This window comes from Schistocerca cancellata, chromosome 6 (genome assembly GCF_023864275.1).
Source record: "Schistocerca cancellata isolate TAMUIC-IGC-003103 chromosome 6, iqSchCanc2.1, whole genome shotgun sequence".
NCBI lineage: Eukaryota > Metazoa > Arthropoda > Insecta > Orthoptera > Acrididae > Schistocerca > Schistocerca cancellata.
In genome coordinates this window covers 513,633,749-513,661,708 of record NC_064631.1, presented here as the reverse complement: position 1 = coordinate 513,661,708, position 27,960 = coordinate 513,633,749, and the positions used below count along the sequence as shown (strand labels likewise).

The window sequence follows — 27,960 nt, the reverse complement described above, 5'->3', positions numbered from 1 at the left end:
CCAAACACAGCTTGTTAGTTTCCGGAGCGTTGCAACCGAGGTTGTGATGTCCTTTTGTAAGCGAGTCATATCTCAAGCCACGAGATCTCGCCAGCCGATGACAGCAGCTATTCAGAGCATAGGACACGTGTTATAGTCAGCCACTAGCAAGATTACTGGTTACATAGCGCGAACACACAAGAGGAAAAGTTAACGGTTTACATTAATGTACACAGTACCGTATATCTACAAGAAAAGCTAAGCTTTCACGTGTAATATTGTTCTTTTTTTGGTGTGATATACTTTAAGATACACACAAACGTGCCAGTAAATTTAAAATTGTGACATAAATGCCTCGGCTCGAAATTCTTGAAGTGGCTAGTCCTCAAACTGTTCAGTTTCGAACGCTCTGTGATTTAGATATCCATCCCACTTTCACACACGTAACATAATTCATCTTGCGTAAAAAGAAATTTACTTTGAAAGTAACGCTTTTCTAACCACCATTCGCAATACTGTTAGTTATAGGTTCGATTTACCAGTTGCCAGAGAGCGCCAAAAACGAATTATTGTGCGTGTGCAACTGCAGTGGTGTAGGAAGCCCGCACGTTCGTGTGTATAAAGCACTAAGAGAGCTTACACTACACCATAAAAGAAACAGGGCATCAGAGGATACTCCAAAAGGCATCAAAATTTCGTGAATCATACTAAAATGCATAATTCGGCTTGAAGTGCACATTGGTTTTTTCCAGATTCACAATGAAGTAGGTCCCATCTGATATTAAGCTTTTCAGTGTGGTTTTTGGGATGTAAATTTTCTTGGAGTACCAATACTCTACGATCTCATGTTATGGCATAATGCCATACATGGCAGAAGATGATAACGTGCACTTGAAATTCAGCGAACAGTTGGAAGTACCCAAAATTGTTAAATGAAACACTTCGTTTCAAATAAAATGATTGCCTCAGCGGAATTTCTTTAGCAAACTTGCAAAAATAACTTCATTCTTCTGCAAGGCGATTAATGCTTGACTGCTACTAACTTGGAAAGAAAATAAAATCAGAAACTGAAATTAATAATATATTTTTGCCCTCTGTAATTTATGTGAATGCATTTTAATTCACTTGATAGCTCCCGGCCACAGAAATCCGTTTTGTCTTCATTTGACGTGGGAGCTGTACACGAAGAGAAGCAGCGAAATCACTTAACGTAAACACGGGTCACGTGGAGACTAACCCCCTCCCCACTACAACTCAGACAACTCTGTGCAAGCGCGAATCTGGCAGCTAGGGCGCGCGAGAAAAATTTTTCTCGTTTGCATCTGGCTGCTTGCTGCTACTACCGATGCAGCTAACAGCCAAACTTCAAGAAGCGGGAAGCGAGAGAAGGTACTGCTTATACGCGAGTCAAATGCGCATGCGCAACAGACCGCTGGCAACTGGTCAAACGAACCTAATGTGAACAGTTGTGACGTCATGCTCATAGCAAGCAGTTTATTGTTACGAAGAATTACAGTCTGCGCCCTACGGCCTTTAACATATTTTTGCTATCTGTAGACGTTTGTGCGTGCACGGTGTTTTGTTGTCGTAAAATGCACATTTCCTTTGCCACTACAGTTTTATTTTTTCCCCTCTCGTTTATATTTTATTGCTGCAGTATCATTCTCCAGTAGCAGGATACAATAACAGTCTTTGCTAGAGAATCAATTCTGCAGTCAAAACTACAAAAATGTAACTGAAAGCTAAAACAATGAAAAATTCCCGGAATTCCGAAAAATTCCCGGGCTTTTCCCGGTTTTCTCCCGGATGAAAAAATTCCCGGGTTTTTCCCGGAATTCCCGGTTGTCCCGGGTCGTATACACCCTGTAGACTGCAAATTATGCTACACACAATAATTCCATTCTGTACGTCTGACATCCAGCCTTAGCTTCATAGAGCCGGTACATACACATACTAGCAACGTTCACTTTCGAGATGATGTTCAAAGTGACCATCTTGCATTTGCAAACACTTTGCCACTCACTGGATCATACTCTGCTGGACCCTTCACAACACACCTGCATCCACCGTTGCCGAAATGGCATGAAAGTGAATGTACATCCATGGGTGGAGTACTATAACCCTCTTCCTTTAAGTGTCCCCAGACATAAAACTATAGCTGATGAAGGTCTGGGGAATATGGAGGTCAGAAAACTGGACCTTCACAACCAACCCATTTCCCTGGAAATGCTTCATTTAAATAGTTATGCACATTCATTCCAAAGTGTGCAGTACACTATCATGTTGAAATCCCAGCTGTCGCCGAAGACCAAGCGGAATATTTTCTAATGAATTAGGCAAAGTATTGAAAAGAAATGAACAATACTGGGGCACATTCAACACGTCCAGCAATAGGTAAGTCCCAAAAGCACTCTTCCCTCATTTGCAGCCCACAGGTTTATGCCACTGTGTGCCTGAAAGCCATGTTCACAACGACACGTCAGTTGTGTTCTGACCAATAATGGAGATTGAAAAACCTTCACGAGTGAAGCTAGATTCATTGGAACATATCACACTATTTATAAAATGTTAGCTACTCACAAAACTGTACTGTCAAATGCGATCTTCTGGCTGTTGGTGTTGAGTTAACATGTAATCATATGGATGCAGTTCTTCATCATGCAACACTTCAACAACCAGTCTTTCAGTTATTGGAATTGCCTTACAATATTATGGGTAATTCATTGCGGTGATTGGTGAACGGATTCAAGACTCAGTCCTGTGTTTGTGGGGTATGTCTAATACTTGGACAACCTCTACCCATTGCTGTGGATACAGATTACAAATTTCCCAAATGAAAAACATTCTTATCAGGATGGTGCCTTTGATGGTACTGCGCAGCATATGTATGAGCAGCAGCAGCTTGGTTATCAGATGTGTCCAGCACCAAAAGCATATAAACATATTCAACGACAGTGTACTCCATTATGCAGCCACCCTACATGATTTTGACAGGATCAGTTATGGTCGTGCACTGCGCAACAGTGCAGTTGTTAAATGTGTGCATGCAGTTTAATGAATCCCACTATCATGTAATAGGCCACTGTCATGAGACAAAATTATGTCCTGCTTACAAATGACGAGAACTAGGAAATGGACGTCTAAAAAATAAAAATGGAACCTGACAGGAGTTCAAGCCATAACTCCATCATGGTTGATGCGGGTTTAATGTCCCAGCAGTCTATTCAGTGAGCTAGAACAGGTGGTATGGTAGTGCGTGGTGATACAAGTTCCTCTGTACATGCTGATGTGCTGCACAATGTGACAGTGTTGCCAGTTTCTTGTTTTCATACAAGTGTTTTCAAAATGAACCTAATCTGATTTTGTTAGATCACCTTTTGTCTTGAATCTAGATGAGGGATCTCATGCAAACCCCCAAGTAAGGCATTTTCTCTTCACCCTGTATACTACAGGTATCTGGCTCAAAGGCTTTCTGATGACACAGTTCACATGCCAAAAAAGTCAAACATAAAGGAGTGCAGATTACGAAACTATCAGCCTTATTTTTCATATTCCCACAGCTGACGTTCATGTAATACTGAGATGAATGGAAAACAAGACAGAAAATAATTTGTCATAGGATCAATTTGGATTCAAGGGAGGAAGAAGAACAAGAGTTGCTAAACACTGGGTATGTTGATGGAAATAAACAGATATGTATGTGAAGTGCTTTATTTGTGATGGTATGCTGTACCAGTACCTCTGACGAAAAAGAAACAGAATCACAGATTTTGAGACGCGGTACAATGACACTTTTGCTGTGGTTGAAACAATGTAAAACAAATGTTTTATCCACACTTTGGAAATGCTCATAAAAGCATTAAAATAATGTTTTAAGAAGTCTAAACTTCAAAACCACCCCATGGAAAACCACAGTACCAAAACATCTTTTTTTTTACAAATCAAGCACTGTGTATGTTATGTATCATAAACTCAGAAAAAAGTTTTTGAGTAAGAAAAAAAATCATGTTAAAAATATTGAAAACATCTGAACACACTAGATGGACAGGAAAGTTAAAGGACTGTGATTATGATAGATCAATGATAAAAGAGTAATTAACCCTTCAAGCCAATAGTTTCCAAGCTGCTGGATGTAATTTATATGCCCTGGAGGGACAGGAATACATCATTTCAGTTAAATTGCTCTAGCACAAGAATTCTTTGTCAAAACAGACCTTTATTGTATTTAAAACACACATGTGCACTTAAACTTTCAGCCTAGTAAATTTTGAAGCCATCTCCAAAACAAAGTCCTACATCAAAATCTCTCCCCGTGAGTTTTGAGAAATTTTGTTATGAGAGACAGCCTGAAATTTATATGTATATCTTCCTTTGCCTTTTAACAGGGCTGGTTCAAGAACACTTTTGCACACAAGTGACTTATCACTTGCTGTCCTCCCTATCCATATTTTTCCTTGTAAACTTCACCAGTGTCAGTTTTCCCTACTAAATATGATACACACAGCACACGAATCTTGCACTTTGGCACCTCTCTCAACTTGCCACCCCAAGCGGCCATTACTACAGTGATATGTTCTGTATAAAAATCATACAAAAGTGGCACCTCAAGCAGCGGCTTGTGTCGCTGTGGCTTTAAACTGGCCCCACCTTTTAAATGGCTTAATAAACAGTAAATGCACTGTGCACTAAAAATTATAGCAGCCTTCTGAATATTTTCACATACCATTTTATAAATTTGTTTCTTTCCACAAGGCAACTTGTAGTTTGATCTCTTCAACTATCTCACTTCCAGACAAGGATCTTGGGTAGTATTGCGTATCATCAAGAGATGGCAGAGTAATACAGTTTTAATGTGGAACTGCAATTGTCAGTACGTGGCCAGGTTCCCACCAATGCACACATGTGCAGTGCTCGAGTACATACTGGCTTTCTAGCTCAAGAGGTTGCTGCATGAATCAGAATTCAAGTTTGATGTCCTCAACAATGATTGAATATATAAGCAACACAGTGTGGTCTCCTCATAGGGAATCAAAATTGATCATTAGCTTGGTAAAAAGGAGTGTTATTGTCACTAGTTCCTGGTGGTTATGTTTTTAGGACTACTTCACAGTGTTTCTAATATTTAAATCTCTTTTATAATTGTAATACATATACAACATAATTATTATTTGATGCAATTTTTAATGAAAAAGTTGAATGTAGTTTAATTTTAGACATTATTTGGTATGAAATTCTGACACTGACAAGTACGAGAAACATCTAAATAGAAAACAATGGTGTGAGTGAAGAGAACTGCTACCACCACAATAGATGGTGATGAACGAAGTACTTGAACATTATAACTTCGCTACAGAAAGAAGACATTTAACACTCACTGTTTAGCCTAAGATTGAATCAGTATAGCTTTTCATAACACTTGATTGTAACATATGTTAGGAATTCAGGGATGTAATCAGAAAATGAAAATTTTCACTGCACATGTGCACTATTCAGATGCTCTGTATGCTGAAAGTCCCTGACAGAACAATGAAATTGATCCTGGACAACAACAAAGCCGTTCCACAGTTCTGAAGGCAGTTTTGTAGAATGAATATATGAAGATAAATCTTTTCTGCCCCAACATTTAGAACCTGACAAAGTCACAAATTTATATTCAGTTTTGTCTGAATAAAGAATGAACTCAGTGTTCTATGAAGATTATATAAGTAAATTCACACAACAAAAAAGATAATAGATATTGCATATAAATAAGGTACTGCAATAAAACTGAAGACTGAATGGAGCATCATAATGTGGAAAGTAAAAGTGAGTGAGATTAGTTGTTTTAGTATGAAATAAATCTTGAAAAAAAATGCTTACAGAACACGTTCAACCCAACTTTCATATGTACTACATTGTTCATATACTATACCAGGTGAGAATTAAATGTAACTAACACCTATTGTACCTTCCATTTCCATCCACAATGAACAGCATATCCCATGAAGTCCACTCTATGACCAAAGGCAATCTGAAAAAACAGTTGCAAGGGACACTTGTCAGCAATATGGTCAACTTCAATTAATCCTTTAAAATCTGTGCCTTATGGATTCTTTGCATATCCTCCAACAGCAACTTCTTGAAACTGCTGAGATGAATACTATTCCTTCAAAGCATCAGTTGGTTTTGCAATCATTCTGACCTTGATTTCCACTGTTTCCATGCCAATAATTGTCCTTGCCCCAGTTCCCTCTTATCATTATTCCCTCTTTCCTCAAACTAACTGCATACTTTCACTCAATGCCAATGTGCTTTCCTCCACATGCTTTTCTTGACAGTCTACTTTGATCCTGCTCCCTCTCTCCAGAACCCCTTCATGCACAAGATCAACTATGTTGCCTGGACTAGGTAAATTTTCAGTTAATCTATCTTTCTTTTGTATACATTCTCATACAATTACCATTGTTTCATATGACATACCTGCAAGAGTATTCCATCTGGAAAGCGAACCCTGATTAAGGCATATCTGTATAGCATCATAATGTGGAAAGTAAAAGTGAGTGAGATTAGTTGTTTTAGTATGAAATAAATCTTGAAAAAAAATGCTTACAGAACACGTTCAACCCAACTTTCATATGTACTACATTGTTCATATACTATACCAGGTGAGAATTAAATGTAACTAACACCTATTGTACCTTCCATTTCCATCCACAATGAACAGCATATCCCATGAAGTCCACTCTATGACCAAAGGCAATCTGAAAAAACAGTTGCAAGGGACACTTGTCAGCAATATGGTCAACTTCAATTAATCCTTTAAAATCTGTGCCTTATGGATTCTTTGCATATCCTCCAACAGCAACTTCTTGAAACTGCTGAGATGAATACTATTCCTTCAAAGCATCAGTTGGTTTTGCAATCATTCTGACCTTGATTTCCACTGTTTCCATGCCAATAATTGTCCTTGCCCCAGTTCCCTCTTATCATTATTCCCTCTTTCCTCAAACTAACTGCATACTTTCACTCAATGCCAATGTGCTTTCCTCCACATGCTTTTCTTGACAGTCTACTTTGATCCTGCTCCCTCTCTCCAGAACCCCTTCATGCACAAGATCAACTATGTTGCCTGGACTAGGTAAATTTTCAGTTAATCTATCTTTCTTTTGTATACATTCTCATACAATTACCATTGTTTCATATGACATACCTGCAAGAGTATTCCATCTGGAAAGCGAACCCTGATTAAGGCATATCTGTATTTCTTCATTTCTCTGAGTTCGTCTTTCTCTCTCATAGCTTTTGTTCTGAGCATCATGCTCTTTTCGATTGTTTCAGCTCTGAAAATAAAAGCAAAATGTAGCATCTATTAATTGTGTAGTCATACTAATGAAATCCAGACATAGTAATCAATTATGACACAGAAAAGAAAGGGAATTTTTGAAGAAATGGGGAAGAAAGAAAAAAAGAGAGAATGAAAAAAGGAGCACCAGCACCACCACAAGACACACACGCACACACACACACACACACACACACACACACACACACACACACAAAGAATTTTTATATACAAAGATTGTCCCTTTCTGACCAGAATACAGATAATGGAATCTTAAGACACACTACATGAAATGAAATTCTGAATTAGAAGTGAGTTCTTTTGTGCTATAAACCTTTCATTACCCATGCCAGCCTTTGCATGTTTTCATCAGCCATCTTTCTTCGGAAACTGACATTTAATCTATTTAAAACACCCCTTTCCCACAAAACCAATCTTCTGACAAACATATTTCTTTCACTGTGCCATTTTTGTCTCCCATCTCATCCCATAATTTCTAGCTTAAAATCATTAAACTTAACCTAGATATCTCTTGTGAACCACAAGTGTACTCTTCCATAATTGCTTTTAAGCAAGGTTGGAATCCACCATGTTTCTCCAAGAGAGCTCAATATCCATAACCTGGGCACTCACTACAAACAAATACCCTAAGCTGCTGTGGTAGGCAAAGTAGCTACCAGTGAAGGAAGAATCCCTCACGTAAATACACATGCTCATTATTGAAAGAAACCAATTACCTTTTTAACCAGTTTTCAAGAATATAGGCACTACTCTGAATGAAAGGTGGTATGGCATAATATGATTTTCTAATAGTTCTAAAGCTTCCAACAACTGGGTGCAGAGTATTTCCACATTTCTACCAGTAAAATAACCAAACAGTTGTAAGTTTTGAGAAGTAATGAAGGGCAGCTTAAATCACTTAATAAAGGCAAGGCCACTGGGCCAGATTGTATACCTGTCAGGTTCCTCTCAGAGTATGCTGATAAAATAGCTACATATTTAGTAATTATATACAACCACTCGCTCACAGAAAGATCCGTACCTAAAGACTGGAAACTTGCTCAAGTCACACCAATACCCAAAAAGGGAAGTAGTAGTAATCCGCTGAATTAAAGGCCTTTATCACTAACGTCGATTTGCAGTAGGGTTTTGGAACATATACTGTATTCGAACATTATGAAATACCTCGAAGAAAACGATTTATTGACACACAGTCTGCATGGTTTCAGAAAATATTGTTCTTGTAAAACACAACTAGCTCTTTATACTTATGAAGTAATAAGTGCTATCAACAGGGGATGTCAAATTGATTCCATATTTTTAGATTTCCAGAAGGCTTTCGACACCGTTCCTCACAAGCGTATTCTAACCAAACTGCGTGCCTATGGAGTATCGCCTCAGTTGTGCGACTGGATTTGTGATTTCCTGTCAGAAAGGTAGTAATAGGTGGAAAGTCATCGAGTAAAACAGAAGTAATATCCGGTGTTTCCCAAGCAAGTGTTATAGGCCCTCTATTGTTTCTAATCTATATTAACAACATAGGAGACGATCTGAGTAGCCGTCTTAGATTTTTTGCAGATGATGCTGTCATTTACAGTCTTGTAAAATCATCAGATGAACAAAACGACTTATAAAATGATTTAGATAAGATATCTGTATGGTGAGAAAAATGGCAATTGACCCTGAATAAGGAAAAGTGTGAAGTTATTCACATGAGTACTAAAAGAAATCGGCCAAATTTCAATTACGCGGTAAGTCACACAACTCTGAAGGCTGTAAATTCCACTAAATACTTAGGGATTACAATTACAAATAACCTAAACTGGAATGATCACATAGATAATATTGTGGATATAGCAACCCAAAGACTGCGATTCAATGGCAGAACACTTAAAAGGAGCAACAGGTCTACTAAAGATACTGCTTACACCATGCTTGTCTGCCCTATTCTGGAGTATTGCTGTGTGGTGTGGGATCTGCATCAGGTGGGACTGACGGATGACATCGAAAAAGTACAAAGAAGGGCAGCTCGTTTTGTATTATCGTGAAATAGGGAAGATAGTGTCACAGACCTGATATGTGAACTGGAGTGGCAATCATTAAAACAAAGGCGTTTTTCCTTGTGATGGGTTCTTCTCATGAAATTCAATCCTTCTCATGAAATTTCGATTATCAGTTTTCTCCTCCGATTGCTAAAACATTCTGTTGCCACCCACCTACATAGGGAGAAATGATTATCACAATAAAATAAGAGAAATCAGGGTTCTCACAGAAAAATTTAAGTGCTCATTTTTCCCGTGTGTCGTTCGAGAGTGGAACGGTAGAGAGACAGCTTGAAGGTGGTTCATTGAACCCTCTGCCAGGCACTTTATAGTGAATAGCAGAGTAATCACGTAGATGTAGATGGCCCGTGCTTTGATGGGATAAGATAAACCTGTGACAGGACTGCAATAGGAACAGCAGGTAGGTAGATTGGGCAGGTCTTGCAACTGGGTCTTCCACAAAGATATGATTCCTATGGCATGGACTTGGATTGGCATAGGGATGGACTAGGATGTTGTGAAGGTTAGGTGAGCAATAGAACACCATTTTAGGAGTGGAAAGGACCTTCGATAGGACATCCCTCATTCCAGTGCATGATGATGGATAACCAAAGCCCTGACGAAGGATATGGTCCAGCTGTTCCAGTCCAGGCTGGTATTGTGTATTTTAGCTGGCTCTTGGGGGTGATGGAAGCTATTGGGGGGGGGGGGGGGGTTTGACAGCACAGGAAATCTGTTTGCTACATCCAGGGGATAGTGCCTGACTGTGACGGCCTTCCTTTGTTTAATTAGATTTTCTGATTCATTTCTCTATTTGCTATGACCTTTTTCCATAAGATTTCACTGGAATGGTTTTTGTTCATTCTTTACTGGGTTCTATTTTCTTGGTGAGCATGCATTTGCACAGCAGCAGATGCACACTCAACCAGAAAATAGAACCAATAAAGATTGAATGACAACTGTTTCAATGAAATTTCACAACAAAATGTTCCAGCAAGTAGAGAAATGTTTCAGAAAATCTAATGTTCGATGTGGCTTTCAAGTTACCACCATAAATTGTGAGTAAAACATGACACATTTGATGCCTCTGGAGTATACAGGATTGATTGTAGTAACTGCGATAAACTTATATTGGCCAAATTGGCTAGTCTTTTAACTTGAGGTTTACGGAGCATTCACAACTGCGTAACAAAACTGCTTTGGGATTGCACTCATCAGAAAGTGACAATACTGTAGGGAGCATTGAGAATAATGTGTGTTTTCTCCACAGGGCGCAAAAAGGCTGTGGTCGCAACTTGTTAGATGAACTTCAAATTTATAAAGAAAAAAGAAACAAGGGCCAGCAACACTCGTTAGTTGACAGCGTGATTTTGTGCCCAATGCTTTGCTTTGTTTGACAGTGTTCTACTTTAATCATTGAACACCTCTATTGGATATGTATTGTCTCTGTCTTTACGTAGTGTAAAGTGCTTTACATATTTGCTTTGTTTTCTTATGCTGAACACATCACTCACGTATTTACTTGTCCCTTCTCGATTTATACAATATATATCGTTAACTAGTTAATTATATTAACTGACTGGTACATTTCCTTAGAAAATTTCTCACCTATGCAGCATTTTGATGGTCACATGCATCATTTTGATGGTCGCACCAAGAGATGGCACTGATTACTTACTACAGTCAGTTGTTTGATCCATTTGACTTCTTTCCCTGCTTAATTTTATCATTTTTATATTATTCTGTTAGTTCCATAAACTTGTTCTTAAGGATGTCATTATATTTTAATCTAAAATTTGGCACAAGAGGATATCAGAATTATTGTCACATACCTATTTCCTTCTTCACAATCTAACTTTAGTCATGTTTTTAATTTATTGCATTTTATTACTGTCATAACTTATACATCTGGTAAGCCCACTATAGACATTATCTACTGTATTCTTTTTAGTCAATATTGTACAATTATATAATTGATGAATACATGTACACCTAAAGTAGCAACAGCTAACGAGCTTATGACATTAACATTTTGTGGCTACTGTTATGAACAACAGTGCTGTTAACAAGGTAACTCACCTGACACTGTAGCCTAGTATATGCCGTATCTCAAGTGTGTGTGATGATGCTAAGTCAGTTTCTCCCATAGATCATTTGAATGATTTTTTTAAAGAAATGATGTGATTACAGTCAGTGTATAGAATATGCATACCATGATCAATGCTAACATTAATGAACACATTATTATTTTATTCCTACTTATGCAACTAAACTTAAAAAGAAATGTTTTTCTTTTTTCAGGCTACCAGTTGAAATTCCTCAATGGAATAGAAGAGCTGTACGGGCGAAATGATTTTAAATTAGACTGACAACTTGCTTTGCTACCTGTCTGACATGTTATGTTACGGAGCAAATGATCAAAACATTTTATTGCTGCATACTGAATCCCTCTCTCTGCCACCGACAGCTTTAACAATGGGTAATATAGATCTTTTCTCCGCTAGTGTTTTCAAATTTTGATGGATTATGTACAATGAATTTCATTAGCGAAAATATGAAGTGACGGCACAGTTAAAATGCCTACTTGAAGAAGTATCAACATGACACATTATCCTTACCGCTCACTTTTGTGTGACCAATATTTTCTTTCTATGTGATGAGTTACCCCTGATCATCATCCCATATGGCATTATTGAGTGGAAATATGTAAATATGCCAGGAGACTGATACATTTCTTTCCAAGATAAGCAATTGTATGAAGAGCAAAAGTAGCTGAACTTAATTGTTCGAGAAGCACAGTAATATGCTTCTTCTAGCTCTAGTTTTAATCAATATGTATGCCCAAAAATTTGTAGCATTCTATCTTACTTACTGACACCTGCTCACGTGCTACGTCAATTGCTAGTATGACTATTTGTTCTGTAGAACTGAATGTAGAGTTGTTTTTTTTTTTCCTTCTTTCAAAATTTAGGGCCAGTCCATTTTCAGAGAACCACTTAATAATTCTTTGAAAATATCATTTACTAACTCTTCTGTTGCTTTCTATCTAATGGGATTTATTGTAACACTAGTATCGTCTGCAACAAGTACCAATTCTGCTTGTTAAATATTGAGTGGAAGGTCATTCACATACACTGGTGGGAAAAAAAGAAAATCACAATACCTAAGGAGTTGTGCATCCCAAAATAAAGTTGGCAGGTGTGTTTCTTCATCTGAAAGAGGGTGTCTATTCAAATTTCAAGCCAGTGGCATACGAGTGGCACTAATAACACCACTATGAGGATGTAAACAAATCTGCTTTAAAAATGGGGTGTAACAGTCATGAGACTGGATGTGGTGAGCTGATGTTAGTCATGAATACTTTAAAGACGACAAAGACGCCATTATCAATGCATCACTGGGTTTGAGCAAGGTTGTGTAATAGAGCTACGAGAAACTGAATGTTCCTTCTGCAATATTGCAGAGTGACTTGGCAGGAATGTAGCCACTGTACGTGACAGCTGGTAGCACTGGTCACGTCAATGTATGGTCACAAGAAGACTGGGCACCAGACGGCCATTTGGCACTACCGAGAGAGAAGACCATCATGTTCGGCGCATGGCTCTGGCACATCAGCCTGTCTCTGCAACAGGAATTTGAGCAGCAGCTGGCACCACAGTGACACAATGAACTGTTACAAATTGGTTACTTCACGGGCAGCTCCGAGCCAGATGCCCTTGTAGCGTTCATTCCACTGACCCCAAACCACCTCCTTGACTTCAGTGTCATAATTGGAGGGCAGGGTGAAGGTCTGTTGTGTTTTCTGATAAAAGCTGGTTCTACCTTGGTGCCCCTAACGGCTGTGTGTTGGTTAGGAGGAGGCCAGCTGAGAGCCTGCAACCTACCTATCTGCCTGCTAGACACACTGAACCTACAACTGGAGTTATGGTCTTGAGTGCAATTTCATACGACTGCAGGAGCACTCCCATGATTATCTCATGCACCCTGACTGCAAATCTGTACGTCAATCCAGTGATTCAACCTGTTGTGCTGGTATTCATTAACAACATTCCATGGGGTGTTTTCCAACAGGATACTGCTCACCTGCATACTGCTGTTGTAACCCAACATGCTCTACAGTGTGTCGACATGTTGCACTGGCCTGCTAAATCATCAGAACATCTCCAATCGAACAAACATGGGCCACCACGTTAACTGTCCCTCTATTGCCCAAGTGGAAAAGGCTTAGAATACCATCCCACAACTGACACCTGGTACCTTTACAACGCAATGCATGCATGTTTGCATCTTTGCATTGAACATTCTGACGGTTACGTGGGTTATTAATGTACCAGCATTTCACATTTGCAATGACTTATCTCGTGCTTACATTAACCTGTGATCTTGCAATGTTAATCACTTACATATGTTACCTACACCAATGTATTCCCAGAATTTCATCACTCTATATTAATTATTTTCTGTTGTTGCGATTTTTTCTGATAATGTATAGAAGAAATAGGGGTGGAACCAAACTTGAACCCTGTGGGACTCCCTTTCTGATTTTGCCCCAGGCATTAAAATTTTCTATCTTTCCAACATTATCTAAATTATTCAGCATGACCCTTTGCACCCTGTTTGTTAAGTATGATTCAAACCAACTGTGTGTAATACCATCAATTCCACAAAACCTGAGGTTTTTATAAGAGATCATAATGATCTACACAATCAAAGGCATTGGAGAGCCCACAAAAAATACCAACTGGTGATATTTTATTATTTAAGGCATGTATTATTTGATGAGTGAATATACAAATAGCATTCTCATTCAAGCAACCTTTCGGGAATCCAAACTGTGATAAGTAAATTGTTTCCGTGTAAGTGTGCTACTGCTCTCAAGTTCATTACTTTTTTACATGTTTTGGAAAAAGGAAACTGTACGATAATTGTTTAAGTCTGTCTTGTGATTTTGAGTTTATCTTTTGATGATTCCACTATGGCTTCATTAAATTAGGACATGTTTTAAAATAGGTATGCCACGTACACTCCTGGAAATTGAAATAAGAACACCGTGAATTCATTGTCCCAGGAAGGGGAAACTTTATTGACACATTCCTGGGGTCAGATACATCACATGATCACACTGACAGAACCACAGGCACATAGACACAGGCAACAGAGCATGCACAATGTCGGCACTAGTACAGTGTATATCCACCTTTCGCAGCAATGCAGGCTGCATTTCTCCCATAGAGACGATCGTAGAGATGCTGGATGTAGTCCTGTGAAACGGCTTGCCATGCCATTTCCACCTGGCGCCTCAGTTGGACCAGCGTTCGTGCTGGACGTGCAGACTGCGTGAGACGACGCTTCATCCAGTCCCAAACATGCTCAATGGGGGACAGATCCGGAGATCTTGCTGGCCAGGGTAGTTGACTTACACCTTCTAGAGCACGTTGGGTGGCACGGGATACAAGCGGACGTGCATTGTCCTGTTGGAACAGCAAGTTCCCTTGCCGGTCTAGGAATGCTAGAACGATGGGTTCGATGACGGTTTGGATGTACCGTGCACTATTCAGTGTCCCCTCAACGATCACCAGTGGTGTACGGCCAGTGTAGGAGATCGCTCCCCACACCATGATGCCGGGTGTTGGCCCTGTGTGCCTCGGTCGTATGCAGTCCTGATTGTGGCGCTCACCTGCACGGCGCCAAACACGCATACGACCATCATTGGCACCAAGGCAGAAGCGACTCTCATCGCTGAAGACGACACGTCTCCATTCGTCCCTCCATTCACGCCTGTCGCGACACCACTGGAGGCGGGCTGCACGATGTTGGGGCGTGAGCGGAAGACGGCCTAACGGTGTGCGGGACCATAGCCCAGCTTCATGGAGACGGTTGCGAATGGTCCTCGCCTATACCCCAGGAGCAACAGTGTCCCTAATTTGCTGGGAAGTGGCGGTGCGGTCCCCTACGGCACTGCGTAGGATCCTACGGTCTTGGCGTGCATTCATGCGTCGCTGCGGTCCGGTCCCAGGTCGACGGGCACGTGCACCTTCCGCCGACCACTGGCGACAACATCGATGTACTGTGGAGACCTCACGCCCCACGTGTTGAGCAATTCGGCGGTACGTCCACCCGGCCTCCCGCATGCCCACTATACGCCCTCGCTCAAAGTCCGTCAACTGCACATACGGTTCACGTCCACACTGTCGCGTCATGCTACCAGTGTTAAAGACTGCGATGGAGCTCCGTATGCCACGGCAAACTGGCTGACACTGACGGCGGCGGTGCACAAATGCTGCGCAGCTAGCGCCATTCGACGGCCAACACCGCGGTTCCTGGTGTGTCCGCTGTGCCGTGCGTGTGATCATTGCTTGTACAGCCCTCTCGCAGTGTCCGGAGCAAGTATGGTGGGTCTGACACACCGGTGTCAATGTGTTCTTTTTTCCATTTCCAGGAGTGTATTTAAAGTGCATGCTTTCCACACGTGTAGTAAACAATCCAATATTTGTATTTGTGTTTATCCCACGTTTTGCTGCAGATATGAAGATGGTCATTGCTGATCAAAACCGGTAGTCTAGAATAAAAGAAATTTATTCTATACTTTCTGGATCACTGTTCTACTCACAACTATGTTGCAGCTTGTGAAATCATTATCTTTTAAATTGAGGTATAATATCAAGTAAATAATACAAAAACATTATTTTGTATAATGTACAACAAAACCAGGTTATAGTTTCACTGGTCTATTTAGATTTTTGAGCCTCCTTTACATTAGTAGCATCCACACTCCTTCTAAACCGCCTATTCAACAACCAATCTCTTCTCTTAATCACTATCCAATCTTAGTTTCCTTTTTCTGTGGCATCCATTCCCAGCTACTTTCTTCCTTCCATATCTGCTCCCAGTACATATTTTTTATTAATTTATCATCAATTCTTTTTATGCTTTGCAGATGTTATTGCTGATACATATGACTTTGTCAACTATTTTATTTCTTAATGTACCACTAAAAATGGATTTTGATGCAAGATACTTGTATTCACCAGAATTCCTTAAAAAAAAAAAAATACCTTAACTGTTGCTCTTTCTTCAGTTCCTCTGGTGTCATTGTATAAAAAACTGGTGGCAAATCTGTCCTATGGGTTGCTTGTGAAGGAAGCAACACTTGCAAATTACGATCTAATTCCAGCGAAATTGGTTCTGCAGATCTCAGGGCATCACATAATGTCTGAAACACAAACAAAATTAAATGGTTTTGGACACTTTTTATGTTCCAAATACACAAATTTTATTAATTTTTAATTTTCTTTAAAAAAAGAGCATTAGGCCAACAAGGAGACTTTGAGCCAATGGGATCTCTCTCTCTCTCTCTCTCTCTCTCTCTCTCTCTCTCTCTCTAGCCTCCACAATCTACATTATCCAAGAGTGGTGAAATATGCATTAAAATGAAAACTGCAGTTTTTGCATTCCGCTGTTGACTTTTTCACTACATGTATCATTCTGTTACTCTCCCTACTTCCCATTCCTTTTGTAATTCTGCTTTGCCTATACCCATTATATTAATGCAACTTACAGAAAGATAACTGAAATTAAGGGTGTTACATTTTTCCACTACTATGAGATACAGTACCAGATTAAAGATGAGCAAGAAAGTGGTCCCCTGACAAGAAGTAGCACTTTGAACCAAGAGGGATACCATTTCAGTCATCTGATATATTATAAACTTCTCATAATTTTTTCCAAAGCTTAATAAGCAAAAAATCAATTGCAAAATTACAAGGACATTAGTATGTCATATTCTCTATGACTACAATATCAACAAGTCACAACTGGATGGATGGCTGGTTGGGGGCCATCAGTCAAGGAAGGTCATCAGTTCCCGATCCAGAGGTGGTTCATCCAGTATTAGTGATGTCTGCAAAATACGTGGTCTGCTGATGAAAGTATGTAGGAGTGGTAAGACTGATGCATTGAAGGCAATACTGATGCCAGAGCCCAGAAAGAATTTATGGAGAAGTGTATGGATTGGGGTACAGAGCATACAAGGGATCTCCCACAGCTCATCCAATGGCAAGAAAATCCCCACCCTGCATCTGACCCCTGCAAGCCCAATGATGGGCAAAGCCAGTCACAGAGCAAAGCATACCTCCAAGTTGGTACATTCAGAACAGTAAAAGTGAGAAGGCTAAAACTGTAATGGATATTTGTTGGGCTATCAATAATAAAAACAACAAGAGAGAAATAGGTAAAGCAGCAAGTGGGCACCATCCCTGCTCCAGTATAGTCAAGGTTTTAAAAAGCACCCACTATTTAATACATTGCTAACTATACAACAGACAATATAATGCAGTATAAAAGGATACAAACCACATCAAAAAGCAATTAACTCAGAGTGAGAGAGGAACAGAAGAGAGAGCTGATCAGTCAGCTAGGATCACGAGACCCCCAGACTCAACATGCAGAGGAACATGCCCCACAACCCCAGCCATCCCACTCACGCCCTGGAGACCGCTTAAGACCTTATATCTGAAAATAAAAACCACCTTCACGGAGAGAAAGGAGAACCAGCTCAACTACCTGTGAATTGTCTGTTTGTATTTGAGGCAAAGTATTTGGAAGGACGTGCTTAGCATGGAGGGCCAGGAGGAGAGAGAATTCCACCAGGATATTAACTACTACTGTAAGGCTCCACAACTACAATGTGGACATGGCTTGTTAAGTAAAATAAAACTATGGGTTAGCCTGGTATGAGCAACGTGGAGACAGCATAGGGTGGTCAATTCCTTCTGGGAGGAGGTGGAGGGTTTGGGACACAAAAGGACCACATTACAGGGTCATCAGTCCCTTTTTCCTCAAGCAACCAAGTCTCAAGATAAAACAATTAAAAACAAAGGAGTTGCAGTACATAAAAGCATGTAAAAGTAACGGGGAATCACACCATAGGAGAAAACGGAAGAAGTAAACCAAAGGGGGGGGGGGGGGGGGGGGGGATGTACATTAAAGGGCTGGCTGATCACAAGGTTAAAAAAGATAAGCCAGCCACTATGCAACACACTAAAATGCCTAGTGTAAAAGACAAAGTGAGATGAACACACATACGAAAAATACAAACACCAAGGCAAATAAGATGCAAAGAAAGAGTGACGAAGAGGTAAAAGAGAGGGAGGATGGAGGCCTGGGAGAGAAGCCCACATGCCCAACCTTAGATGTACGATAACCCTCCTCCCTCAAATAAAACGTTAAACCAAATGGGCCATTGAGGCATTGCTGCCTAGGTAGGGTGCAGCAAAGGCTGAAAGTCCACTGTTGAGCAGCTAAAACTGAGCAGTCCAAGAGGTGAACGACAGTTATATAGGAGCCACAGCAACACCAATGGAGAGGTGACCATGTGTTAGCCAAGTATGGTCGATGCAGAGCTGATAAAGGACAACAGTGACCCTGCAAGTGGCTCGCATGGATTACTGCCACACATTCCTTATCTCCTTGATAACATGGAGTTAGTTTGGGGTACTGAGGGTGCACCGTTCAGTATCCCAGATTATGAAAACTTTGTGGCAGAAGACCAATCAGAGATCAGTCTCCAGCAGGCCGATCTACAGAGTTGGTGTACCGCTATCCTGTTTGGCCAGACTGTCAGCAAGTTCACTGTCCAATATCCCAACATGTCCTGGGGTCCAAATAAAGGTCACTGAACTTCCACAGTCCCCGAGGGCATAAAGCAACTTCTGGATAGTCATTACCAAAGGATGTCAAGGGCAGCACTGATCAAGAGCTTGTAGGCTGCTTAAGGAGTCACTACAGATGACGAAGGACTCACCGGCACAGGAGCGGATATGCTCAAGAGCACGATAGATGGCTACCAACTCTGCAGTGAAAACACTGCAGCCATCCGGCAAAGAGCACTGTTCAGTATGGGCAACATGAATGTAAGTGAAGCCAACAAGACCGCTGACCATTGATCCATCAGTGTAGACTATTTCTGAGCCCTCAAACTCGCTGAGAAGAGAGAGAAATTGCCGGCGGAAGGCCTTGCAATAGGTCCAGCCGGAGGTGTACGTAAGTGGACCCGCAGGAAAGGTGGTAGCAGGGAAGCATCGAGTTCATTAAGAAGTGACCGGACATGGACATCTAGGGGAGTCCCAGTTCCTCACTGCTGTTGCGGGAGATGGACTGCCGTGTTAGGGAAAAGGAGATGGTAATTTGGATGACAAAGACGAACTATGAATGTAGACGGTATAATTTGCAAGCATTAGTTGCCACCGGAGCCGCAATGGAGGAACACCAACTTCCACAAGGAGGGTGTTCATTGGGCTTGATTGGAAGGCTCCCGTCGTGAGCTGAACTCCACGGTGGTGGTTAGGGTCCAGCAGACGCAATGCAGAGGGCGATGCTGATGATGTGGCTCAGGCATTGAATAATATTAAGATTCCACCAACACTTGTCCTTAATCTGATGAAGATGGGGAAGCAAAGTTAAGCAGGCATCAAAGACCAGTCCCAAAAAGCGGCAAGTCGCCACTACATCAAGTAGCTGGTCATCGAGGTAAAGTTCTGGATGGGGATGGACAGTACGACGACAGAAGTGCAAGATGTCGAAAACTGAAAGCCGTGAGTGAGGGCCCACAATTGCACCTTCCGTATAGATCCCCGCAGCCGGTGTTCAGCCACAATAGAAGAGCAGCAGAAATAAATTGACAAAGAGTCTGTACAAAAAATGGGTTGTTGGCTCCAGAGCACTCATGTAGAGTAGCGAGGATGTGGTGTTGCCAAGTGGTATCATAGGCCTTTGTCAGGTTGAAAAATATGGCAATAAGGTGTTGTCGCCGGGAAAAGTCCAATCAAATGACGGACTTCAGGTGCACCAAGTTGTCGGTGGTGGAGTGCCCTTGGCGAAACCTGCCCTGGGATGGAACCAGAAGGCCCCGAGGAGTCAACACAACTGCCAGCTCACCATACATTTGAGCAACTTGCACAGAACGTTGGTTAGGATGATAGCTATCAACATCTAGTGGGTTCTTACCAGGCTTTAGCACTGGGACGATGATACTTTCCCACCACTGCAACAGGAATTCATCATCACTACAGATGTGGTTGATGAAGGCAAGGTGGTGGTGGTGCTGAGAATCCACTGACAGATGTTTAAGCATTTGGGAATGGATGCGATCTGGGCCAGGGGATGTGTCTGGACAATCGACAAGGGCCCTGAGAAATTCCCATTCACTCAAGAGAGCATTATATGGCTCAGGGTGGCATGGAGCAAAAGAGAGCTGTTGTCATTCCACCCACTGTTTGAGGAAACAAAAGGTGGCCAGGTAATCTTCAGGCACAGAGGTGCAAGCATAATACTCTGCAAGATGGTCTGCAATTATGTCTGATCAGCAGATACACCTCCATATGTGGTAATTCCACATACACCTGCAAGGGTCTGATAGCAGTAAAATCATCAAACCAACCCAGAAAAGAGAGGTTTGTGTACCAATGGTGAAGCCGTATCACTCCCAACACTCCGGTTTCCATCGTCTGTGCTCTCCACAATTGACAAGCGGGAGGAGGCGCACATGGAGTATTTTGATGCTGACCTTTTCAGGAAATGAGGAAATGAATCACCCTTGAAGGCCAAGATGAAGGCACTGGTAGCAACCCTATTGTCTTAGGGTCTTCTTTAAATGCACTGGAAGAAATGAACACCCCCACCATTCTAAATTGGCATGGAGCTCACCGTCAGACTGCAAGAGGAGGTCGCGATGGAAAATAACTAAATACCAAGGCAAATATAGCCTAAATTCCAAGGCAAATATAGCTCTGTTCTTTATGTAGCCCTATGTTCCTCCCATGGTGTTGCGAGGGAAGAAAACAATTTAGGGTCATATCTGCCAGCATTGTATTCGATCTTGGTCCACTGCATTCCAGGTCATCCATCCTGAAGCCACCCATTCCGATCAGCAGCTCTCCCCACGGGCGCCACCCAGCCACAGCAAAGGCCACCTGGCACCATGTGTGGTAACCGTATAGATCCCCGCAGCCGGTGTTCAGCCACAATAGAAGAGCAGCAGAAATAAATTGACAAAGAGTCTGTACAAAAAATGGGTTGTTGGCTCCAGAGCACTCATGTAGAGTAGCGAGGATGTGGTGTTGCCAAGTGGTTTTCAGCTCAGGCATCGGCAGTGTGATCCCTGTGTTGTCAGGGGGCTACCATCAAATGGGTACATGATGGCCCCACCACAACAGACTGGCTCCCGTACTGGATACTGGGCACAAAGAAATCCAATATTGTCACAGGGGTGAAAGAGGACAGGAGACAATGGAAGAAGACGACATACCCCGAAAGGTGTCCTCGACCAAATAGTTGAATTGCAGGTGGCGATGCAGAGCCATGACAAGAAGAGGTGCAGGAGATTGAATCTAATGGCACTATGGATAACTGGTGCACCACGTAATGCATCCTTCCCCATATGGAACACACTCTGTAGAATTTGGAAAGTGGGAGGTCAAACCATAAAATGGGACCTAAACTTATAGAGCCAAAAAGCGAGAGACTCCTTTTAGTTGCCTCTTATGGCAGGCAGGAATACCTTGGGCCTATTCTAATCCCCCAACCCACAGGGAGGGGGGAGGGGGGGGGGTTCTGGAAGGGAGCAAAGCAAGAGTCTGATGCAGTTCCTAGTCAATGAAAGGTTAATTATATTATTCAGAATGATGGGGGTGAAAACTGGGGTACATCTTCGACTTGTCGTTTCTGCAGTAGAAAGGTAGCCGGATAAGAAGAGGTGCAGATGCTGTCACAAAATGGGTTGCAAGGTGATCAGCAAAAACTTTGGCATCAGTACAAACACTACCCTGAAGGATAGGACCCAGAACAGTTGTTTATTGTTGGAAGCCCATAAGACCATGGAGCTTGGTCCTCACCTGTGATGAAGAGGCATATATTCCCACAGAGGAGACTTAACACTCTCAGCATTCCTTCTTACTGTGTTTAATTAGATAGTGAGCCTTTGCATGAAGTTGATTAAAAGTGGTAAGATCCATCTGCAAAGGATGTCACTTAAAATGTTGCAGGGCTCTTTGGCAATTCCAAACTGCTATTCCAATGTCTTGGGTCCACCAGGGCATTGGCAAGCTGTGGAGAGGACCTCTAGAAAGGGGAATAGCAGTTCCAGAGCCATGGCTGATCACGTTAGAGACAACTTCATCAATGCATTGTGACAGAATGGGGTGAAGGTGAATGTTGTGGAGTGTGACGTCATGACGGCCCGGAGTTTAGTTCATGAGTTTTTTTGTGTTTGTAGATGTCGTTTTGCTGCAGTTGGTGGTGTCCTCTGGTGGTGTGTGCAGGGTCCACATGTTATGTGGTGTATTGCATTCATTTGTGTGTCGGTGGTTGAAGTGTGAATTTATCGGTCTTGACTGTTATTAAAGAACAGAAATTGGTTTCAGTGAGTTAAGAATTAATTTTCTTTTGTGTTTCGGTGTCGATTGTTGTTACTGGTTTGCTGTTTGTCATGCAGTAAGGCATTTAATTTAATTTGTGCCTACTTTTGTTAGGTATGGATATCACTTCTAAATTTAACAGTGCGCGTCTGCGGGCTGAGAAGGGGGACGACATGTTGTCCGTCATTAAGTTTTTGTAACTTTTTGGACTTTTGGTGGAAATAGTGATTTGCAGCTTTTGAAAAGAGAACAGGCGATTGGCCAGAGTTCTGGTGTCTCGGACCAGGGACTGTTACATGTGGCGGTGCCAATGGGATAACCTTTGGTGCTCCATAGGGCATGGTACCTGGTTCAAGAGGTGTATGTTGGCTATGAGAGAGAGAGAGAGAGAGAGAGAGAGAGAGAGAGAGAGAGAGTGCGTGTGTGTTTTGATGACGTATTATTTTTGTTATAGATCCTCCATCAGTTTTTGTGTGCATGAGACATGTGATAAGAGAGGACTAGAACTGCCTGTAGGTTCTTCAAAGCACCCAATGTGGTACCAACATAGGAGTGAAATGGGTAGAACTACCATCACTGACGAGACACAGATCATGGTTGGTAAGAAGCTGGTCAAGCAGAAGGCCACTAACAGACAAAGTGGCACTCCCCCACTGGGGATGGTGAGCACTGAAATCCTCACGTAGGAAAAAAGGGAGGGGAAAGTTGTTGCATTAAGTTGGTCAACTCAAGGTAAGTATATGGCTTGAATGGAGGTATGTAAACACTACAGATGGTGATCACTGAGGGTGTTTGCACTCGCACTGCTAGTGCTTCCAATTTGGTACTGAGGCGAATCCACCCACTGACCACACCTGTGTGAACCAAAGTACAGACCCCTCGAGATGCCCTATCAGGGCCAGCACAGTTTCAATAGAACGCATGATAATCATGGAGTGATAGGGAATGGTCATCGGTGAAGTGTATTTCTCTTAGAGCAAAGTAAACTGCAAAAAAGGGAGAAAAAAATGTCATGTAGTTCTGGTGGGTGACAATAATAGCCATTACAGTTCCACTGAATGATCACATTAGAAGGTGTCAGGTAGACCATGGAACCACATCAATGAGCACTGGTTCAGAATCTAAAGGCATGGGGGGATATGCTACCTCCAAGGCCACTGCAGTGACCTTGCCTTCATTATTCTCCTCCTCCTCCACCTTTGGTAGCTGCGATTCTTGTGAAGAAGTACCCACAATGAGTATAGGGTTGGATGAAGCGTGGGCAACCCTGGGACCCTGTCACAATTACTTCAGCCAGATATCGCACCTCTGATCTGTGAGTTTCCTGGCAGAGGGGTCCCAAGAGAAAGCCCTGTCACCATAGACACAGGAGGAGGAGGACGAGGAAAAGGGAGCTGTTCCTCTGGTTGAGTGTGGGAAACAGTTCCCAAAGAGGGTGCTGCAGGAACCACAAGAGAGGAGGGCAATGGGAGAATTGGTTTTGAAAAAAATTGACGTAGGGGGAGTGATGGCTGTACCTGTGGCATAATTGGATATCACATCGATAGGACTCCCTTTGCGGAATGATCATCCATAGCTACCACATTTGGGTCCACTGTGCAGTCAAAGGGCTAATGACCAAAGTGCAAACATTTTAAACAGCTCATGGACGGTGGGACGCAAGACTTCATGTCACATCTGCACCATGACTGATTTTTTACAGGTGGACATTCCCATCAAAGGCTAAGAGAAAGGCACTTGTATCTATTCTATATCCTTTTCTGACATGTCAGACAAAATGTACCTCTCACTGTTCAAGATTGTCTGTCTGGAGCCTAGGATCTCAGTGGAAGTTTTTTCCTTGGACAATATTCAAATTTTGTGGAGCAATGGTCACGGCAATGTCACCTAAGTGTTCACGTCTGTAGAGCTGTACTGTGCAGCAGAAGGGGCTTTAATCAACAGTGACCCATTGTACATTTTTTCTAATGACTCAACTTTTCTAAATTTAACTCCAATATGCTCCACAAAAAATAATGACTCTGTCATAGTAAAAGAATCCCCATTAGTCTGAGTACATACTAAGTACTGATAAATTGTTTTGTTCCCAGACATGTAGTTGGGAAAGCACTAGGGTCGTAATTCTGTCCACAATTTATTTTCAGTTCCTCTCTGAAGAGACTGTCAGATCAGAGCACCCATTGTTCAGTGTAACTTAATGCTTTTAATGTGTGAAACATCCACACCAATGCCACCTACTCCAATCAAGTGCTCTCCCCACAGGTGCTACCCAGCCACAGCAAGGGCTGTCTGGCACAATGGCAGTTGCTGGGAGTCCTGCTGTCCCAAGAAGATGGGCAGATACTCCTTGGCACACATGGTGAGCTATCAGCTCAGTCATCAGCAGTGTGATCCCTGTGTTATCATGGAGGCTCGACCAGAAGGGCACATAACAACCCCAGCATGTCGGATTGGCTACTGCACTGACTTTGAAGTGTGATTAAGAGCCTAGGCAAGTATTACTAATGTGTTCTTCCCCAGTTGGTCCACACTACAGAAAAGGAAGGTTAACCCAGGAGAGGGACCATTAATAACTTCAGCCAAAAGGTGGTGAATGAATGGACATTCCAAAACAGGAAGACAGAACCTAAGGAATAGCTAGTTCGACATCAAAGGCTGTCACCACGAGAAAGAGCAAGAGAAGGAAGGATGGTCAGGGACGAGAAATTGCAGCACAAGGAAGGAACTACATGCTGCAACAGCTTGGGGATCCGTGCTCACCACCCATGTACTCAGGAAAGAGTCACAAGTACCTTGAGGGGCACCAGATTTCAATTCATACAAATACTTTGGTGTAACAATTTGTAAATGTATGAAATGGAAACATATGAGCTCAGCCATAGGTGAGGCAAATGGCTGACTATCAGAATATCTGAGAAATTCAATCAGTCTAGAAAAGTGATGGCTTGCAAAACACCACTGCAACCCATCTCAGGATATTTCACAAGTGTGTGGGACCTGTATCACATAGTACTTACAGGGGGTCAACGGAGGTGTCTGATCCCACCTGTCAGCTTTGACCTGCGACGTAAGGGTGTTGTGGAGTGTGACGTCATGACGGCCCGGAGTTTAGTTTATGAGTTTGTTGTGTTTGTAGATGTCGTTTTGCTGCAGTTGGTGGTGTCCTCTGGTGGTGTGTGTAGGGTTCGCGTGTTAGGTGGTGTATTGCGTTCATTTGTGTGTCGGTGGTTGAAGTGTGAATTTATCGGTCTTGACTGTTATTAAAGAATAGAAATTGGTTTCAGTGAGTTAAGAATTAATTTTCTTTTGTGTTTCGGTGTCGATTGCTGTTACTGGTTTGCTGTTTGTCATGCAGTAAGGCATTTAATTTAATTTGTGCCTACTTTTGTTAGGTATGGATATCACTTCTAAATTTAACAGTGTGCGTCTGCGGGCTGAGAAGGGGGACGACATGTTGCCGTCATTAAGTTTTTGTAACAGTTTGGACTTCTGGTGGAAACAGTGAAATGCAGCTTCTGCAAAGATAACATACAATTGGCCAGAGTTCCGGTGTCTCGGACCAGGGACTGTTACATGTGTCGGTGCCAAAGGGACAACCTTTGGCGCCCCATAGGGCACGGTACCTGGTTCGAGAGGTCTATGTTGGCCATGAGGCAGAGAGAGTTTTGATGACATATTATTTTTGTTATAGATCTTCCATCAGTTTTTGTGCGCATGGGACGTGTGAGAGAGAGGATGGTGTTAGACTGGTTTTAGTTTTGTAGTGAGGTTTGTTCTGAATGTATTAAGTACAGGGGTAAGTTGTGCCTGGGGTTATGGTTGAGGCAGATGAGTCACAGTTTGAGAAGACGAAATATGGGAGGGGTAAGTCTCCAGTTGGTTTATGGGTGTGGGGAACCGTTGTTTCGGGAGGGGGGGGGGGATATTCAGAATGTGTTTTCAGGATTTTGGAGAGACATAAGAAGAGGTAATTATTGGGGTAACTGAGGAGTATATAGAGGAGGGGAGTACAGTAGTTTCTGATGCTTTTTCATCTCATAGGAGTTTGGGCAAGAGGGGTTATGATCATTTAGTTGTCAATCATAATTTAGAGTTCAAGAATTATGAGACAGGGGCGTGTACTAATACAGTAGAGGGGTTTTGGGAAGCAGTTAAGTCAGTCATTGGGAGGGGGAAGAGGTGCTCTTCTAACCTGCAATTGCAATCTCATTTAGATGAGTATTGCTGGCAGAAGAGCGTCCCTGGGGAGCATTGCATTTTTTGGGTTTTTTTTGAGGGCTATTAGTAAAATATATAGGCCAAGGGTGGTTAGTTGAGGTTGTTTTGTACAAGGGGGGAGGGGGGGGGGGGCAGTTGCGGCTCAGGGGGGAAGGGAGTTGTTGGTAATGTTTGTGGATTTTGGTGGGTTGGGTGGGTGGGAGTCGTTTTATGATTATGTTGTGGAGGATCTGCTTTGCTGCAGTTGTTTTTGAGTTGTGTGTGTGATCGAGTTTTTTTTCTGATTTTTACTTGTTGGCGGATTTTTGTTTTTTTGTGAGGGGGGGGGGGGGGAAGGTGAAGGTGTTCTTTTTTTTTGGGGGGGGGGGTTGGTAGGTTGTGGGTGGTTTGGGAGTTTGTTTTGGTTGTGTTTTTTTTTTGTTTTTGTTTGTGTGTGTGTGTGGGGGGGGGGGGGGGGGGGCTGAGTGTGATTGGGGTGGCTGACCTAGTGTGTAGTGCTGGTACTTTTTTGTGGTAAGTAGTCATTTTTTGGGGTTTATTGTTCATGTGTTGTGATGTTTGGTGGGGTTTTTCATGTGTTGTTGGATTGGTGTCATTTACTGCGGGTGTAGGTGTTTTATGTTTTGGTATCATCTCTTGTGATTGATTTTTTAACTTAGGGGAAGTACCAGATTCCAATTTTTTTGGTATCGTTAGTTGTATTTTACCTATATAGGTCAAGGGAAGTGTCAGATTCCAATGTGTTGTAGCTATGTGTGTTTTTGTATTGTCAGTTGTAGTTAAACCTATATAGGTCCAAGGGAGTGACCGATTCCAATATGTCATTGTAGCTGTGTGTGTTTTGGTATCGTCAGTTGTCCGATACCAATGTGTCGTAGTAAAATGTGTTTTGATATCACTGGTTGTAGTTGACATATATAGGTAAAGGGAAGTGTCCAATTCCAATTTTTGTTGTTTCAGGTGTTGGTTTTGTGGTATTGATAGTTGC

General features: G+C 42.0%; 1 protein-coding gene across 1 annotated transcript in view; it reads right to left on the bottom strand.

Annotated features, from left to right (window-relative positions):
• LOC126088515 (UBX domain-containing protein 6) overlaps positions 1-27,960 on the bottom strand; it is a 59,909-nt gene that overhangs the window by 6,577 nt on the left and 25,372 nt on the right. Inside the window, exons 7-8 of the mRNA XM_049906668.1 lie at positions 16,398-16,555; positions 7,169-7,298 (exon numbers count right to left, since the gene is read on the bottom strand). Of these exons, the coding sequence (XP_049762625.1) occupies positions 7,169-7,298; positions 16,398-16,555 (288 nt within the window). The remainder of the gene's footprint in view (positions 1-7,168; positions 7,299-16,397; positions 16,556-27,960) is intronic.